Source organism: Nymphaea colorata, chromosome 2 (genome assembly GCF_008831285.2).
Source record: "Nymphaea colorata isolate Beijing-Zhang1983 chromosome 2, ASM883128v2, whole genome shotgun sequence".
In the NCBI taxonomy this organism is placed as follows: domain Eukaryota; kingdom Viridiplantae; phylum Streptophyta; class Magnoliopsida; order Nymphaeales; family Nymphaeaceae; genus Nymphaea; species Nymphaea colorata.
This window is the reverse complement of record NC_045139.1, coordinates 25,286,072-25,303,548: the sequence shown is the minus strand read 5'-3', so window position 1 is coordinate 25,303,548 and position 17,477 is coordinate 25,286,072. Positions and strand designations below refer to the sequence as shown.

At 37.1% G+C, this 17,477-nt stretch overlaps 2 protein-coding genes across 2 annotated transcripts; both read right to left on the bottom strand.

The window, feature by feature from the left end:
* Positions 1-27: 27 nt before the first annotated feature.
* On the bottom strand, positions 28-5,479 carry LOC116248002 (protein MOS2-like). Its single transcript, XM_031620535.2, has 2 exons — positions 5,046-5,479; positions 28-1,112 (listed from the first exon to the last, which is right to left on the bottom strand). Exon 2 carries the CDS (start codon positions 1,092-1,094, stop codon positions 492-494), a length of 603 nt encoding a protein of 200 aa, XP_031476395.1. The 5' UTR covers positions 1,095-1,112; positions 5,046-5,479; the 3' UTR covers positions 28-491.
* A 3,949-nt stretch (positions 5,480-9,428) lies between these two features.
* Positions 9,429-16,010, bottom strand: LOC116247724 (uncharacterized). The gene is made up of 3 exons (XM_031619997.2): positions 15,630-16,010; positions 10,575-10,839; positions 9,429-9,937 (listed from the first exon to the last, which is right to left on the bottom strand). Exons 1-3 carry the CDS (start codon positions 15,895-15,897, stop codon positions 9,706-9,708), a joined length of 765 nt encoding a protein of 254 aa, XP_031475857.1. The 5' UTR covers positions 15,898-16,010; the 3' UTR covers positions 9,429-9,705.
* Positions 16,011-17,477: the final 1,467 nt, after the last annotated feature.

The following is a 17,477-nucleotide window of genomic DNA, read 5'->3' as shown; positions in this document are numbered from 1 at the left end:
AAAAAAATGTGCAGAAGAAAAAACAAGTAAAAGGAAAACATCAACCTATGTGATAAACATATAATTTCTTCCATAATCTAGTAGCTTCTCAGGATTGTGGTGTAACTCAGAAGGTGGTCGAAGGTTCGACCCCATTGGTGCACAACCTACATACATGTAGCACAAAGTGGGTCGTTATCCCGAGGGCAAGGCAACGGACCCATGGTTTTGCACACTCAACAGCACCCCCACATCGGTAGAGGTTTTCAGTTTTGAGGTTTTTAGTAACACCCCAGACACATACAAATTTAAGAAACTTCACGTGATTTGTCATAAAGATGGCAAAATCTAATTAAACTAGTTCTGTTTTGTACAATTTTTTTTCTTGCCATGAGTCCTTGCTTCTTTAACACAATTTGGTCCTGCTTATCTCCTTCGCCCTTCTGATCCGTAACTCCTACCAGATAGAATTCTTCACTTCACCATTGCGACCCACCAATCTCACTCTGCATCTAAACTCCGTGCCTCATCTGTCTCTGGTTCTCTAGGTCGACCGTGACTCCAAATCCTCCTATTCGCCTCGGATGCTTGTAAATCGGCACATCCTCCGTTGCGTTTCTTCCGATCCCCTTGCCTTTTGACCATCCATAGCTAGAGAGCACGGCCAATGCAAAGCTCTCAACCGGGACATCCTTATACTTCTCTGGACCATCCTCATCTGGCAAATTTACCACATCTTCTTTGTACTTTTGATCCCAGAGGCTCTCTATAACAGACTTCCTAGCAATCGAAGTCGTTTCTTCTTGTTGCTTACTATCATTAACCCTGTTCCTAAGGTTTAGCCCATACCCTGTATCTGTTTTGAGATCTTTTTCAACCTTAGTATCAAACTGGACACCGGCAAGGTTGATGTCCTTCATCCTTCTCTCAGGACGCCATGTATTCTCTTGCCTAGGGATTGTTATTGATTTGGGTTCTACTAAGGGAGCAGAGCCATCAAACTCTGTCACGTATTGAAGTCCTTCAGCTATCTCAGCAGGCTCATCACAGAAAGTGGAGGGTCTCCTGATTTCGGCAGATGGTTTGGAAGGAATGGAAAAGGCATTGAACTTCATGATGTCCGATTATCTTATCTGTAAGCAAGAAGAAAGGAAAAGGATCAGCAGCAGTTAGGTCATACAATCATTGCTAAGTGCAGAAAGCAAACTAGTATATATCATATACACACATGTAAGCATAGTTCATGCGTTACAACCTATACTGGAAAACAGTGGTAATAAACATGCCTAAAAGGGCCAAGATACAAAAAAGATAATTAAGGCAATTGAGCCTTAACAAAAGCAAATTTGGAAAAAATAAAACATCCATGATAAAAAAACAAAAGAGACAGCATAGTTGTACATGCATAGATGCATGCACAACCATAAGAGCGGTATCACGTTTAGCCAGGTATGGCATGTTTGCTTACAGATGAGGTGCACAATCTTGACATGACCCTTCTATAAGAGGCATACCTTCACAAGGCTTAACCCTACCTGAAATGAGAAAAGAAACGAACCTATTTCACCAAGACATGCATCTAAAACACTATTTTCTTCGCAGTATGATTCTTTAAGATGTGCATTTTCCTGTATGTTTCAATTTATTACCATTTAACGTTTCCAGTATGAGATGCAATATGCAGTTTACAACCTCCAATAGAGAAGCAAATCTTGCAAATTGACAACTGCCCTCTTATTGTTTTCTAGGGGTTAGGTTCAAGACCCATTGAATCTGGAATTGCACCAAACATCATAAAGCATGAAAAAAAGCACATTTCCAAGCTACTTGTGAACCCATTTGATTATGTTCCCACATCCTCATTCCTCATTGATGGAAATGGATCGGCTCTTAGCATGTATATGGCTCAGTCACCATAAGATTCTAGCTTAATCCCTATCCTCTTGGGTTAACCGAAACCTTTCAAGTATTTGAGCAATCATTTATTGGGCACCACTCAAGATGTTGGAGGGCATTAATATTTTAATACTATTAATTTTTGACTTTGTTATTTTAGGGTCTATCTTTTGCTTATAATTTATAAAAAAGGATTTTTTTAATGAAAGCCTCTTTGTTCATGCAAATTGCCAAGCGCCAAATAAAAATTAAATAAAAATTTTCTGCTAACCCAATAAACAAAAAAATTGTACCTTTGCATCACATTGCATTAATAAATTGGATCTTTATCATTTTATTTGGCCTTTTTTTAGTCTTATAGGTAACAAAAGCAAGTTTCAAGTACTTAGTTGATAGTTTTTATGGAAAATGTAGCCCCTCATAGAAAAATATGTTTGCTGGGGAAAACCCAAACAATTAAAATGCACATAAATAGTCCCACAGAGTTTCCTTGTTAATCCGATTGCTGCTCTGTTTGCTGATTACTGATCGCTGATAAATAATAAAAGGTGTCACATGACGCATTTGCTTATGTTGTTAAACATGATACTTTTCTTATTTTTTTATGCAAAATCACTCTTCTTAAAAGAATCTCTTAATGGTATTACTTTTAATTCCAAATGAAGGCCCAGAGTTTCTGATTTTGTTGATACAAAATAGGCTTTTCCTGTTCTCCAACCGCATAAGAAATTACTTTAACCATTTTTCCTAATCTCTAGATGAAATTTCAGTTAAATCTTCACAAATAGCAGTCACAAATTAATGATAAAAAGTTTTTTTAAATAAATGTCTTATTTTCAACAACAATATAGACTTGGAGAAGTTAAAAAATCATTTTACCAAGCTCACAAATTTCAACTCGACATATGCACCCAATGTTATAAAAGGCGTAGCGTATCGCGTATCGGTCGGACCAACCTATATGCCGTATCGTAAAGTATCGCAAACGTAGCGTATCATAAAATTAATTTTTTAATTTTAAAAAATATTTAAAAATCATAAAAAATAGAGAAAAATCATTAAAAATCTGAAAAGATGAACAAAAAATCAGAAATTAAGAAAAATGTATTCAAATATAAAAAAGATCATCATACATAAGGAACATTCATGTGTATCAACGATACATTTAAAAATAAGAAATCAAATCTTCAAGAATAACATATAAGCATCCATCACGATTTTAAACTTGAAAATTTTATAGAATCTTAGGACTTAGTCTTAGGACTTGGAGTTTTAGGACTTAGATTACATCACAATTTTACAAGTTCAAAACATATAGTTATCATCTTTCCTGATTCAACGATAATATCTCCCAAATTCAGGAATCCTTGGTTATTTTTGATGAAAATGGGCAAAATCTCTCCCTCCTACGTCTATTGGAGTCTTTAAATACAAGAAGAGAGAGGGGGAGGAGTGTTTAAACTTTTAAAAAATAAAGAAATATGTGTTTTCTCCCGTATCGTACGATACGGGGGTGTATCACCCGTATCGTACGATACAACCCCCGTATCGCACGATACGGGGGATACACGTACGATACGGACGCGTATCGTGTTTCAAACACGTATCGTATAGGTTTTCTTGACCTATACGCGTCCGTATCGTACGATACGCGTCCGTATCGTACGATACGGATAACATTGTATGCACCCATTACTTATTATACAAATGTCTTCTCAATCAGGTTTATTAGATGAACTGTTAAGGAGTCAATCAGGCTGTTTTCTCTCTCTCTCTCTCTCTCTCCATCTATATATATATATGTGTGTGTGTGTGTGTGTGTGTGTACAGGAAAAAGAGTAAAAGTAATCCCAAAACAAAATAGAATGAAATAGAAACTCGGCTTGGTATACAGTTCCAACAGTTCATAAAAGTTAAAACAAGCTATGCTTGCGAAAAGATGACTCATGTTGGCATCATCATGAACATGAGCAGAGACTTCAGTCTTCTTCTTTTTTTTTTTTTGTCAGTCAACCACAAAAGCAACAGGAGAAGATGCCATTTAGTCCATTTTTATAGACTACCTTGGTTACAAATGATACACAAAGTTAATGCTTTATTGATGTGGAAATGGACTGCCCATTAGAGGACGGTGCAAGATTTTATTTTCTTCCCTACAACTAGATATGTCATTCATATTGAATCATACCAGTCAACATCAGGATAAGATTAGTGCTCTTATATCCTTCTGTCAAACCTTTCTAATTCTCAATCAAAAATTCAAAGAAACAAGTTTTCACAATCAAATAGAAGGGTTGACTGCGACATCGCAAAGCTCAAAGTTAAGGAATCAATGGATATAAGGACGTCATATCCACTTATCTGAAAGGTGGTGAAATTGCTAAGACGTCTCCATGGTGAAGAATCAATAGAACATCCCACAGGGTTCACAGAATTCGAACATATCGTTAACAGATAAAAGACTTTGAGTCGTCCTTCTGTTTCCCACTTCCATTGACCCAAGTATCTTAGTTCCTAGCAGTTGCACATGATTCATGTTCAAGCCTAGATCCTATAAGCTTATTTCTGACTTTTTTGCAATCAGAAATCTGAACACTAGTTTCTATTTCCCGCCAAATCCTGCTTTTCTATAATTACAGCATCGAGCAATATATTTGTTGTTTCTTTCTCATCATTACAAACACCATTTAATTAATTACCTTTTTTATTTTATATCTTTTTGTCGTTCAACTCCCCTTTCCATCACTTCTAGCAAGAATATGATTAAATTTTGTAGAGAAGAATGTTAAAAAAATGCAAAGCCTCATAAGATCACCATAGCCTACTAAGAATTAGGCGATGCTAGCACATCAATGGGAAGGAAAAGCGTGGTAGAGTAGTTGCTACTAGCAACAATTTTTTCAAATTTTCTACCTCAAACTTTCACGTAACCACCAACTATCGAGAAGACCCCCGAAACGCACAAGTCTAGGTACAAACTACCAAGGAAAGTACACATCCAAATAGCCAAACATGGAAACGCGCTAAAAGGCAAAGGAGTAAGACAGGTATACAGAAAGAATAATCGTATAACTCGATTGCAACGTCCAATAGAACAAAAGGAACTAATAAAATTCGGTCTATCAAGCAACCACGCCCAAGTATAAGAAACAGCAGAAATCAATAATTACCTCGTCCTCCCGTTTCGCTTCACTGTTTCCTTCAACCAGACCTCCTATCCGGCGCAAGAGAAAGAAGCCAGTGCCCACATCGGCAGAATCATCAGAACTCTGCTCGGCGAACAACCAACATCCACGATTCCAGCAATCTTGGAGGGCAAGAAACTCCCCAAAAATTGGGTTTCCTCGCCTCCAGTAGAAAATGAAGAAGGGCGACCGACGCGCGAAAATCAAGATCGAAATCCAATATAAAACAGATATAATCCAAGTGCGTTAAGAGGATGCGACGGAGGAGGAGACTCGGAAGAAGGGCGACGACGAAGAAGGGCAGCGGGGACAGAGAGCGCGAGGCGACGAGGGCACACCAACTTTTCTAAGGGTGAGCCAACACGGCCGTCGGAGCCTCAGAGGTCCAGTCGGTACGCGTGAGAGAAGGAGAAATGTGGGTCCGATAATGGTGGAATCAAAACCTACGCCTTAAAAAATAAAACTCGTTTAATGAATCTTAACTAAAATCTTTAGGTTGCATAAATTATTTAGACAACTGAATTGTAACCGTTTATCAATATTTTATTTCATTTTACAGTTTAAAAAGACGGTCAAAACTTTTCACCTAATCTCTTATCTCTCTAAAATATATAAAATATATGTATGACCTGCTTTTGATACATAAGGGTCTTGCATGTTAATAGTCTTTTTTTTTTTTTTTGTAGCATAAGAAATTAGCATTCCAAAAAATTAGGAACAAAAATTAGCCGCTTATTATTTTTGCCTATTGCACCAACCTCACGTTCACAAAATACAAGCTTTAAAAATATTATATCATTATTTCGAGAAACTTAAATTGATCATGTTGTGCTTAAATATAGTAGTAAATGCTGGATATAATTGCAACATATGCCCTGAAATATGTGTATAATAATAATAATATGTGTTCAAAGAATACGACGTTCTTATCAGATGCTTTCTGATTTCCATCTTAATGGTTCGACCTAGTGCTTTTCCTTCATAAAAATCATTTATTTTATACCTTCTCCCACTTCATATCTCAATCGTTTGCACTCATTGTTAAGAAATGATTAATGGATCGAGTGATGCTTTAAGAACCTCTAAACTTTGCTCATTCATGACAAACAAACCACTCTTGAAGGGGACATCTAACCACAACGATTCAACTTGAAATATTCATCAAGGACCACTCAGATTTAAAAGAATATTTTATGTAAATAGGCATATAACCAAACATGGTTCACCTTGATAGAGCTGAGGAGTAGGATTATATTAAGGAAAGAGTCCCACGAAATTTTGCGTTAGGCGAATGTATTATACTTCACAAACTGTAGTGGATGTGGCTCCAATTTAGCTCTCAAGATATCAGAACCATATGAAGAAGCAAAATCAGACCTGCAAGACTGCATGGCAAAACATACTTCATTTCATCTCCATTTAGGATATTTTGTGGGGTATGATATAACTGATGTCGTGTAGATGATGCAACTTCGGTTTGTTTTTATGGGTGCTACTCATTTGAACCACAAACAATGACATGTGCAACACTCGAGTTAAATGGTGTATTGTAGAACCACCGAAGTCTTCAAACAGTCCTAAACTTAGAGGTATAGGTTGGTGTAGGCAATGACTCCCACATGCTCAAAAAAGTGTTCATTTTTATATTGTAATTCATGGTATTTTTTCTTTTATATATATATATATTCTTTAAATTAAAGAAATAAAATATTATAAAGAAGGGTGGCTTTGCCTCTGGGGAATCACCATCTTCATGCCAGGACAGGTTTCGTTTGGGTCCAAAAACACGCGTGTGAGAGTAAGCTGAAAGCCTATCGGTTTTTAACATGGATATGGATCAGTCACAATATGCTTCGGTTTTGTCCCTCTCTTCTTGGGTCAACCAAAACTTTGAAGTGATTGAATGGTGTCAGAATTTTAATTGCAGTACTGTTATTTATTGTTTTTTCCCCTATTTTAAGGTCCGTCTTTTGCTTATAATTATAAAAGGGAATGTGATTTCTTAATAAAAGCATCGTTCTTCGTGAAAACTATTCAAATAAAAGTGGAAATGAAATTTCCTAGTAACGTTTGGTGGTTGAAAATATGCAATTAAAAATATATTTTTGAAAATATATTTTTTGAAAAAATTGAATGAAAAAAATTCGATGTTCATTTTGATATTAAATGTGTGTGTAATGACTAAGAAATAAATTTCCTTCCTCGCTTCTTTTTTTTCATAAACTTGGAAATATATTTTTTTTTTCATCAAACTAAAAAATAAATTTCTAAAAATTTATTTCTTAGTTTGACGAAAAAGAAATAAATTTTCAAGTTTAGGGGAAAAAGAGAGCGAGAAAGAATGGAAGGATGAAGGAGGAAAAAGAGAGGCGGAGGAAAAAGGGAGGCGAAGGAAGAAAGGAGTAAGGAAGGAAGAAGGGAGCAAGGGTCGTAGGAAGAAGGGAGAGAGGAAGGCAGAGGAAGAAGGAGGGAGGAAGAAGGGAGGCAACAGAGGAAGAAGAAGGGAGGCGGCAGAGGAAGAAGGAAGGAGGAAGAAGGGAGGCGGAGGAAGAAGGAAGGAGGAAGAAGTGACGCGGAGGAAGAAGGGAAAAGGAGGAAGAATGAAGGAGAAGGAGGAAGAAGGAAGGCTAGGAGGAAGAAGGGAGAAAGAGGAAGAAGGAAGTGTAGGAGGAAGAAGAAGGGAAGCTCAGGAAGAAGGGAGCGAGGGAAGAAGGAGGGAGGCACCAGGGGTAACGGTAAAAAAAAAAAAAACCAGAAAATTTTTTCTGAAAATTTTTTTTTGGAAATTTATTTCTGTTTCCAGCCCCAACGGTAAAATTTTTTTTTCCATGTTTGATAAACTCGAAAAATTTTAAAAATTTGACTACAGTGAATTTCCATCCCATCAAACGTTACCTTAATATGATAAACGACAGAACATTGGATAGGATCTTCTTATTAGCATGGCATTACTAAATTACATTTTTATCAATTCAACTAATATCTTAAGAAATGTATATTTACTTAGTTTTACTTTATAAATTTTGTGGCAAGTGTAGATCTTAATTCAAAACATTACATTTCCTGATAGATGTCATAAGGAAAATATGTCTCCTTGGAAAATCACAAAAAATAAAAATGCAAATGGAACAATTCAATAAATGCTCTTTTAATGGGCCTGATGCTCTATCTGCTGACTGATGATAGTTGACAAATAACGAATAATTTCGCATGAAGCATTTGCTTATGCTAACGAACCTGAAATTTTCTTACATTTTTATTATGGAAAATTAAGTTTTGGAAAAACTTAAATTAGCCTTGATATTTACATTTTCAAGTTTTCACACAAACACAACTTCTTGTTTTATTGGTCATTCTTAGGCTACGGTTTTATAGAGATGAAAGAGAGAGAGCCAACTTGCCTCCAGCCCCCAAAAGTTTAACAGCCAAGGAAATCAAATTGATAAGAAGCTTTCTATTTGCTTTACATCCATAGGAATAGAATTTGATGACATTTCGTTGATCAAATGCCGATATGTTTGGACAAGGAGAAACAGATGCAAATGAAAGGACCATCCTTGCCATTGTCATTTTTTGTTCCTCTAAATTAGCATTGATATTTACACCCTTACTTATTAAGTCTTAATACGGAGTTTTTCGCTTTCTTAATCATGCTTAGTGGCTTACAACAGCTACATAATAAGGAAAAAGCAATTTTATTGTTGCCTTTGTTGTCATTAAGGTACAGACTTAATAAGTTAAAATTCAACATTTCCTCACTAATTTTAAATACTTAGGAAGATAAAAGATAAGTTTACAGATTACGAAGAATAAAAAACTTTCCACAAATTTTGAGTCACCTCCACATCTTTGATTCTCCGTCGTGAGTTCGTGACAGCCTTGCCTGGAGATGAACTTGCTAAATAGCCCTCAACTAGAGGTGAAAACATGGAAACTGCCACTGGCTTTCTCGAGGGAATTTGAAGGTTTATTTCCCTTTGGAATTAGGGAAAAAGGTTCAAATATATGTCTGGCTTGAACTAAAAACTAGATTTCACATAGCATGAAAACTAGCTACACTTGCTATTTATATTTTGTATCTACTTATCACAGTTGTATTGGTGTATTGGCTCCATGGGTAGTTCGTCCTGTAAAAGTCTTGGCATCAATTTGATTCTTATAAATTATATCCTTCAGAACTATGAATGATAGATAGGAACAATAGATGTACAATACTCTAGTTGATGGATGTACCGCACCTCTAAGTTCTCCCGAAACAACCCTGAACACCTAGGGCAAGGGATAGGCATTGGCCTCCTCAAGGTATCTCTCCTCTCCCCTGACCCTTCCCCATCACACACACACACACACACACACAACACAGATAGATAACCATGCAGTTCTCTCTCTCTCTCTCGATTGCAGAATAATTTAAGAAAATATACATGCAGTGCTGTGGGTAAGTTATCCAATGAGACAGCCATAAAGCCAAACAAAAACTTCTTAATTCCAAGGGAAGCCAAACAAAGGCTTCTAATGAAGAGGACTATGCAACAAGAACCCACAGGTCAGCACACATTATTTACATACGTCATTCTACGATATACTAATTAGCAGTAAGTAGAACAGGGACATATAGTACGGATCACCATCATTTGATGTGTCGTCAAGAATATGCCCTAGAAGCCCATCTGTCCTCATGCCTCATGAACGAATAGCCCACCATTGGCCCCTCATTTACAGGAAGAATGTCGGGCTCTATTCCGTAATCTGTCAATGGTCTATTCTCAAGAACATCGTCATGTTGTTTTACAAAGTCTGGAATTTCAACCTGCCCCTTCTTGATATCATCCCAAAGATACTGAAGACGGCTAACATACTTGATTTTCCAGTACAAACTGCAAAGTAGCTAACAATTTCTCAGAGACATATTTTTCTGTTCACGTACACACACTGCTTATATTCGGCAACAATGATATCGTAGTATATGCTAATTTCATTGATTTTAGTTGCCCTAAGTATTCTGCTGATCTAACCATTACAGGTGCCACCTCACAGATTGTCTATCAACATGTATTAGATCTACAAGACTTTGGCACCTGGTCCAGGTTGTAAAGGAACTCGAAACCAAACACCCATCTACAAATAACATCATCTAATGAGAAAAATCAATGCTTCTACTGGATCAGGTTATAAATTACCAATAAATCATGTAGCGGAGAAAAAAATTCAATTTCACATCAAAATAACTAAACCCAATCATTTTATCAGATGTTTGGACTAACAGCACTATCAGCAACGTGATTCTAGTACATTCCATGATATTCGTGTATATGTGCGCATATATGAGTGTGCACATATGTATGTGAATATCTTGGCATTGATGTTCTGAAGATTAACACCCTATTCAGTCTCTTGAAAAAGCCAACCTATGGAGCATCTTATGATTAGACTAAGTACCTTAGGAAAGGATAATGGAAACTAAGTCGGCTGCAAATCAATAGCATTCCAGTATGAACATGAAAGAGGGATTACCCTTCACTCAAGAAGAACCGGCCAAGGGTAGCCAGAACAAGCCTTGATCGTATCCCAGGATGCACAAAGTATACAACCTCAAGCCTACTCTTGTAAGCAGCGGGAATATCTTCGTAGATGCACCTCAGAATGGTCATCCCTGGAGAGTTGTCCTCTTTCTGAACACAGCTGTGCAAGTAAACAATACAAAATGGCCCTTCAGGCAATTCAGTGTGGATCTTGTGGAATACATACTTCTTCAGCCGCTCTGCACTGATGACTGGAGCTGAAGTCCACAAAGTGAACCCAATACAAAAGAAACATATTCGAAAATGAAAGAAACTAAGTGAATTATATAGGAGCAAGAGAATAACTGAGAATAAAATGACATTTGAATGGTCTAGTTAATCCTGAAATAAAATGATCTGGGAATAAAATTTGTTTTCATACACACGGACACTTAAAATGGCATGGATATAAAACTAAAATAAAAACTAAAGGGCAGTGCTGTACCCATCTTTTAACAATCAATTAGGGCAAACACGAGCCTCTTTTAAACAGCAAATAGGAAACACTGCTGCATGAGCAGGGCTCATTGCATGACGCAACTGCCTGCAACAGCAAAGGGTAGTGAGCAGCATGAGGACGGCCTTGCTTTCCTACATGCATGCATGCACAAGGCAGCAGTAGCAGCAACCTGAGAGAAGAAACTTGAAGAATGACAGTAGTGTGGGAGGGCAAAACAGCAATAATGTGGGGAAAAAAAAGGAAAAAGAAAATAAAAAAGAAGGAAGAGAAAGCAAGGAAGAAAAAATAGGTAACAAACAAAAAAATCTGGATAACCTCAATGCATTGCAAAATAATCAATATAGAGAAAAAATTTAAATTAAAATCTGTTCACATGACTGAGTAGCCGTGGCTGACTTTCGAAAGGTCGAGTCTAGATATCAGATCAGGATCACTTTCTGTGCAGTGTGCAGTATTCTTTATAATAATTCCTGTATCAGGAGTTCAAGACTGAACTGTCTTGCTTTCTTCCCCTTTATCTTTTACCTAATTTTGTAACTTTTCATTTTTTTTTTAAACTCCCAAGATTTTCTCGGGAAAAATAAATTTCCACAAAAATTATTGAGAAAAATCTTGCAGATAAAGCCCAAGAATGATATTGTCACTATACTCTATTTTATCCATCGTCAGCAACCACTCCAAGCAGCTCTCTCTCTCCCCCTCTCTCTCTGGGGTCAATATTACCCTCATGTTGCATCTTTAAACAATGGACTACAAAATTGATGGGTATTGCATTTTTAGAGTGCTTGTTCGGGTACCCTCTTTCCCAAGGTTGCCTTTGAAGAAAAATCTGAATCTGCGCTGATCTTGGGCATTAAGTGAAGCTTTAAACCCCTTAATTCTCTCCAGCCGTACAAACTACAATCAACAATGCATAAGACTGACCCACCAACTTTTGCCTTTTTGCTTCTTCAAAAGAAGTTGGCACAATAACATATAATTGTGCAAGTGGCATATGAAAACTTGAGATTCAATTTCTAATTTGAGATAATCTCCTTAATATTGCAGGCACTTCTTCTGGTTTTGGAGTTGTAATTGAATGTTCTTATGTTGAGCTTCAATGCCGAAGAGGACTAACTCTTATCTTCTAAGGATCTACTAGTTGCCCTTGCCATGGTTTGTGCTTAGGAATGTCAGGTAGCACTTTCTGTTGAGCTGCTTCTAGTTATCAAATTACTGCCTCAATTTCTCTTTTATCATGATTAGTAGCATCAAATTGCATCCTTTTGGAACATCTATATCAAGAATTTAAGTCTTGAGGCAGGTGGCTATTTCTAAGCACCAAGATGATGTCTCATCAACGATAATGTCTCAAGAGACTGGAAATCAACAAATAAATTTGAGTACTCGGAAGCAAACCACAATACCTTTATATTGTTAAGCACATGATTAGGAATTTAAATTTAAATTTTGGCTTCCTTGGTGAGCAGTTGTGATGCACTCAGCCCAAAATGGAGGTGGCATGTTCTTTGCATGCATCATATCTACAGGCTTCTATTACATGGTTACTCTTTCATCTTTGTCATTCCATGTTGGTCAAATCTATGTAACATGGGTGCGGGTGTAGACACAAGTATAGAGAATTTTTAAAAACTTAGGCATGGAAAACAGTATATATATACATACATACATATATATATATTGACATTAAGATATTAAGCAAACAAATACATATATTCATATTTGTATTCATAGAATATAAATTACTAACCAAAAAGTACCAAAATAGACCAAAAAGTACAAAATACGTCCAAACCATGTCTCACACCCCCACTTGTGCCTAGCCATGTCAGCAAGGGACCAAGGGTGATACACTCTTCTAAGAGTATCAGAGTGACACATGCTGAAATCTACTTGCACCCATAAATGGATAAATAGTTAAACACTATGTTACCTCACATACCTTATATGTGTATTCTCCTCGATTATTTGTTCAAAAGCACCAGATTTTGTAACTGAGTTCATAATCCATCCAGGTCAATGCAGGAATTCATAAGTTTATCTCACAAGTCAACATTCTGACTAAGAGTTGCCAATTAGGGACATTGTAGAGTCACCATTGACTATAAGGAGGTCTCTAGCGCTGATGAAAAGTTGAAAACTTAAAAGGAATCTGCAGACTTCTAATTTGGGAACTCTATTAGAATCAATAACCTTCACATGGAGTCCACTCAAAGAAATAAATAAATAAAAGTATTTTTCTTTTTTCTTTCTGTGGTTACCATAAACTATAAAATATAAATAAAAGCAGATCCTGTTGTATCATGCATATATGATAGAAGGAAGAGAAAATATGTGCTATGACAGGAGTAATGAGAAAATGAGTGAATCGTGACACTAAAGGATAGTATGTATGCTGCTTTCAGCTCATGCAAATTTTGCATCACAGCATATGTTGTTTTCTCTCTCCTTTGCTCGTGAGTTAATTCACTTCTGATCTCTGAGCTAGTTGGGATCGTGCTTAAACACTACCCATTATGGATCACCACAAGTTGACATAATTAAAGTTTGGTAAGCTCCAGTTATTGCCTAAGGAGGTAAATTGCATATCTTTCTCTTGCTACTAATAATTAGTAATATTCAGATGGCAACTCTTTATTAAATGTGAATCTAAAATTGTTAGATGGGGATGAAACATTGTTGAATTTTGGCTGTGTAAATTTTTAGGGACATGCTTAACATTAGTATTACTATGAAATCAACATTAGCTAGATCTTATATTCATCTTCACATGGTAACAGAGCCTATCTAATTTAAATCTAAATATTTTTCATCTAGCTATCGTCAATAATCAGTCGATACACTAGATGTTGATATCGTAATTAGATAAGCACTAATGCCATGTAAAGAAAAATCTGGACCCAGCTGATGTAGATATTAAGCATATACTTAAAATTTTACATAAATGAAAATTTAACAACGTTTCTACTCATAAACTATTTTATCAAACCTAACAGAGTATAGCAATCCAAATACTAACCAATAAATAAGAGAATCAATGTGTGTGCGTGACTTGCTTATGCACGATGTACCTTCCCAAGGACATTATATGTACAAACTCATAAAATGCTTTGGGAAGCTCAGCCAATGCTCTCTGAACCTTTTGACTCTATTGAATCATTGTCTATGTGCCTTTCCGTATTGACATATAGGACATACAACACGAGGTTTATGTTGTTGGCAGTATCAACAACACAATTACCTTCATATTTCTTCATATTAATGAACTTGTTTAGTTACATATCATTACCAAAATCAATTAACCAATCGTATGATAAATTGACCCTCTCTTCTCAATAGTCGGAAGCACGCTGACAAATTTTTGTGCCCCATTGTGTGAGTCTTTACCCTCCATTAAGTATAGAAAATAATTTTTACATTCTACTCAATTACCCATAGTGCGAGTTGTTCATTTTGGCATAATTTGCTTCATCTATCTTTACTTTGCAACCTTGAGCAAAGTGGTTTAGGGTGCCCTATTAAAATTACTTCTTGTTTGGCGGCCACCATCATTTGCTTCTCTTTTTCAGCGTCATGTATATTGTGTGATCTCTTCTCATAAGTGCTTTTGTATTGGGGCTTTGACATTTCTTGCCAGCATTTTTTATCAATCTACACAAAGCTACCATCATTACCTGGAAACCTTGGCATTTGCTTTGTTCACATCACTTGAACATCAAAAGTTGCACTGATGAACATCAAATGATTGCTATAAAGCTATTCAATTTTGATCTTAAGCAGCAATCAATGTTCTTCACTTACAAGCTTCGCTGATCTTATACTCAAGGTCTATGTAACAGTCTTACTAGATATACCTTCATAAAAAACTCAAATATTGACACATTTTCCCACGTTAGAATGTTGATCTCATTTTCTTAACAAATGGGCATCTTTAGGCTAGCTGACTAATATGCGTCCCTCTGACTTAAGTCCATGGCTCCACACACCGCTTAAAACACACTTGCCTCACTCAACACATCTCTCACAATACATATCTTTCACTAGTTTTCTCAAATGTAAATAACAAAAAGGAGCTCGCCCAGGAATAACACGTGAATCATAGCTCTAGAGCCTCTTCAGAAACCTGATTTAGAAACTTGGTTTAACGTCTCGTCGGAGATTCGCAACCAGAGCCCGTAAACCATACTAAAAATTGTAGAATAGAAAGAATCACGAAGCTAGGTTACGGCCTTAAATCAACAGGGCTGTGAGAACTTCCCCCTTCGGGATTGAAAGCATGGAACAGCCTCAAGAAAATCTGATTAACATTAACGCTTCATCATCGGTGCGAGACCTATCCTCAAAAATGGTTATCAGCAACTAATGGTGCTTCAATGGTACACTAATTACAGCGAGATTCAGAAGGATGAAGGATCAATTCATAAACTAAAAAGGAAGAATCGTTCGATCTTCTCAAGTCATCTTCTCAATCAACGTATTTGAAACAATCCACCAAAAAGGGACAAAGAGAATCGAGTCAGGAAGGGGTTAAGATGGGGATGAAGTTACCCGGGAAGTACTTGCCGACGATCCTGAGGATGGGGCGGCCTTGCTTGTCCAGGCCCTCGACACGCAGAGCCTGCAGCTGCTCGAGGTCGGAAAAGTCCTCGTCGAGGAGGGAGGTGCGGCAGTCGAACCACTCGTCCTCCTGATGTGTCTCGTTCACCCGCTCCAGAAAGGATCGTGCATCCACCGTTAGGTCGGATGCCAGCACCATGACCGAGAACTCGTCGTCTTCTCCTCCTCCGCCTCCGTCCCTCGTCCCTCCGCTCTCCATGGCGACCTTTCACGGGCTCTGCCTTTGCTTTTCCTTTCCCCTTTGGTCTCCTCTTCCTCGTACGTATCGGTGGGTGGCTGCTGTCCAATGGATGATCGCAGCAGTCATGACTCAAGGCTCAAAAATTATGTTTTCTTATAAAAAATTTCAAATTACTGCCTTACCTTCCATCCGCTGTCAAATCACCGCTCGTTTTCGATGGTGAACAAATAGGTCCTCATCGTTCGTGGGTAATTCTCAAACAGGCTTACATCAAGTTCTGCCCCCATCTCTCCCCCTCTCTCATACCTTTCGGCTTCCCCCCAAATGTTTTTTGGGAACCAAGTTTTTCACTTTTCATCCTAACATTTAAACTAAGTTTACAAAACTAGGTTTTGACACAACTTGGTTTTTACAAAACCAAGCTTTTTGAGGGTGTCCACCAAACACTCTCTATTTGTTTAGCTGCTAGAGTTAAATTATGAGGTTGACAAATTTGCCCTTATTCTAAATTAGAAAGAAAGTTTAGAATGAGAATGTGAATTGATAGTAGCCATGAAACAATAGACAAAACGGCTTTATTTGTTCAGTTTGATACATACATTTGCTTTGGAGGTTGTTCTTTTGGAGAGGTTTTGAATATGACAACAATAAAAAAATACAAAGAGGTGAGGATTTTTGAGGGGATTGGTGCAATGGGCGGGGATGGGGCTGGGACTGTAGGGGCTAATCTTTGTTTTGAATATCTCGGGTGCCAATTTCCTATGTTGTAAAAACAGACACCAATTTTCAAGTTGAAGCATAGTGAGAGCCCTTACTTAAGGCATTGAATACATGCCTATTAGCTTGGGAGAATAAGGGAAAGGTTGGGAGTTTCAACCCTTTTGTCAGGCAATAGGATGAAATACTTCTCTTGCTCACTCAACATACAAAGATGCGAGGGTCGAAGCAAGTTGAGAATGAATGGAAGTAGAAGTCGTTTATTGAAAATGAAGAAAAGAAAGTCTGGCCATCTATAAAAAGGAGGATTCACATACATTTGGACTTGACAATAGCAATGGTGGATATGACATCGTAGTACTGCATCAAAGAGCTAGATCAAGAAAAAGAAACTGTCATCATAGCCAAAAAAACAAAAGAAGGTTGAATAGATTTTGATTTTAAAGTGACATTGGAGGAATGTGTGGGCCAACCAATTGAATCCCATCTTCTATAATGAGATCAAGCAACACTTAATTTTGCTTTCATTGAGACAACATCAAAGGAAAAAAGAAATGTCCACCAACTTGAAGGCTTGGTAGCTCATCAAATTGCAAAAACTTTGGTAAAACAAAAGCCAGAAGTAAATAAAGGGTACAATAGATTATCCCTAAAGCCAGAGGCAGAAAATTTAGAACTATCCAACGAGAATATGGGCAGCTTAATGGCAAACTCACGTCTGGAACCATTAGAAATTCACATGCAAATTTAACAGGTAGAACTTGCAAAAGATATACAAAAAAAAAAGTTTAAATGCATCGTTGAGCCCAAAATTCATGAGACTACTACCATAAACCCTAAAAATCGAAAACCTCCATCAATATGAGTAGAAAGGAAGGACC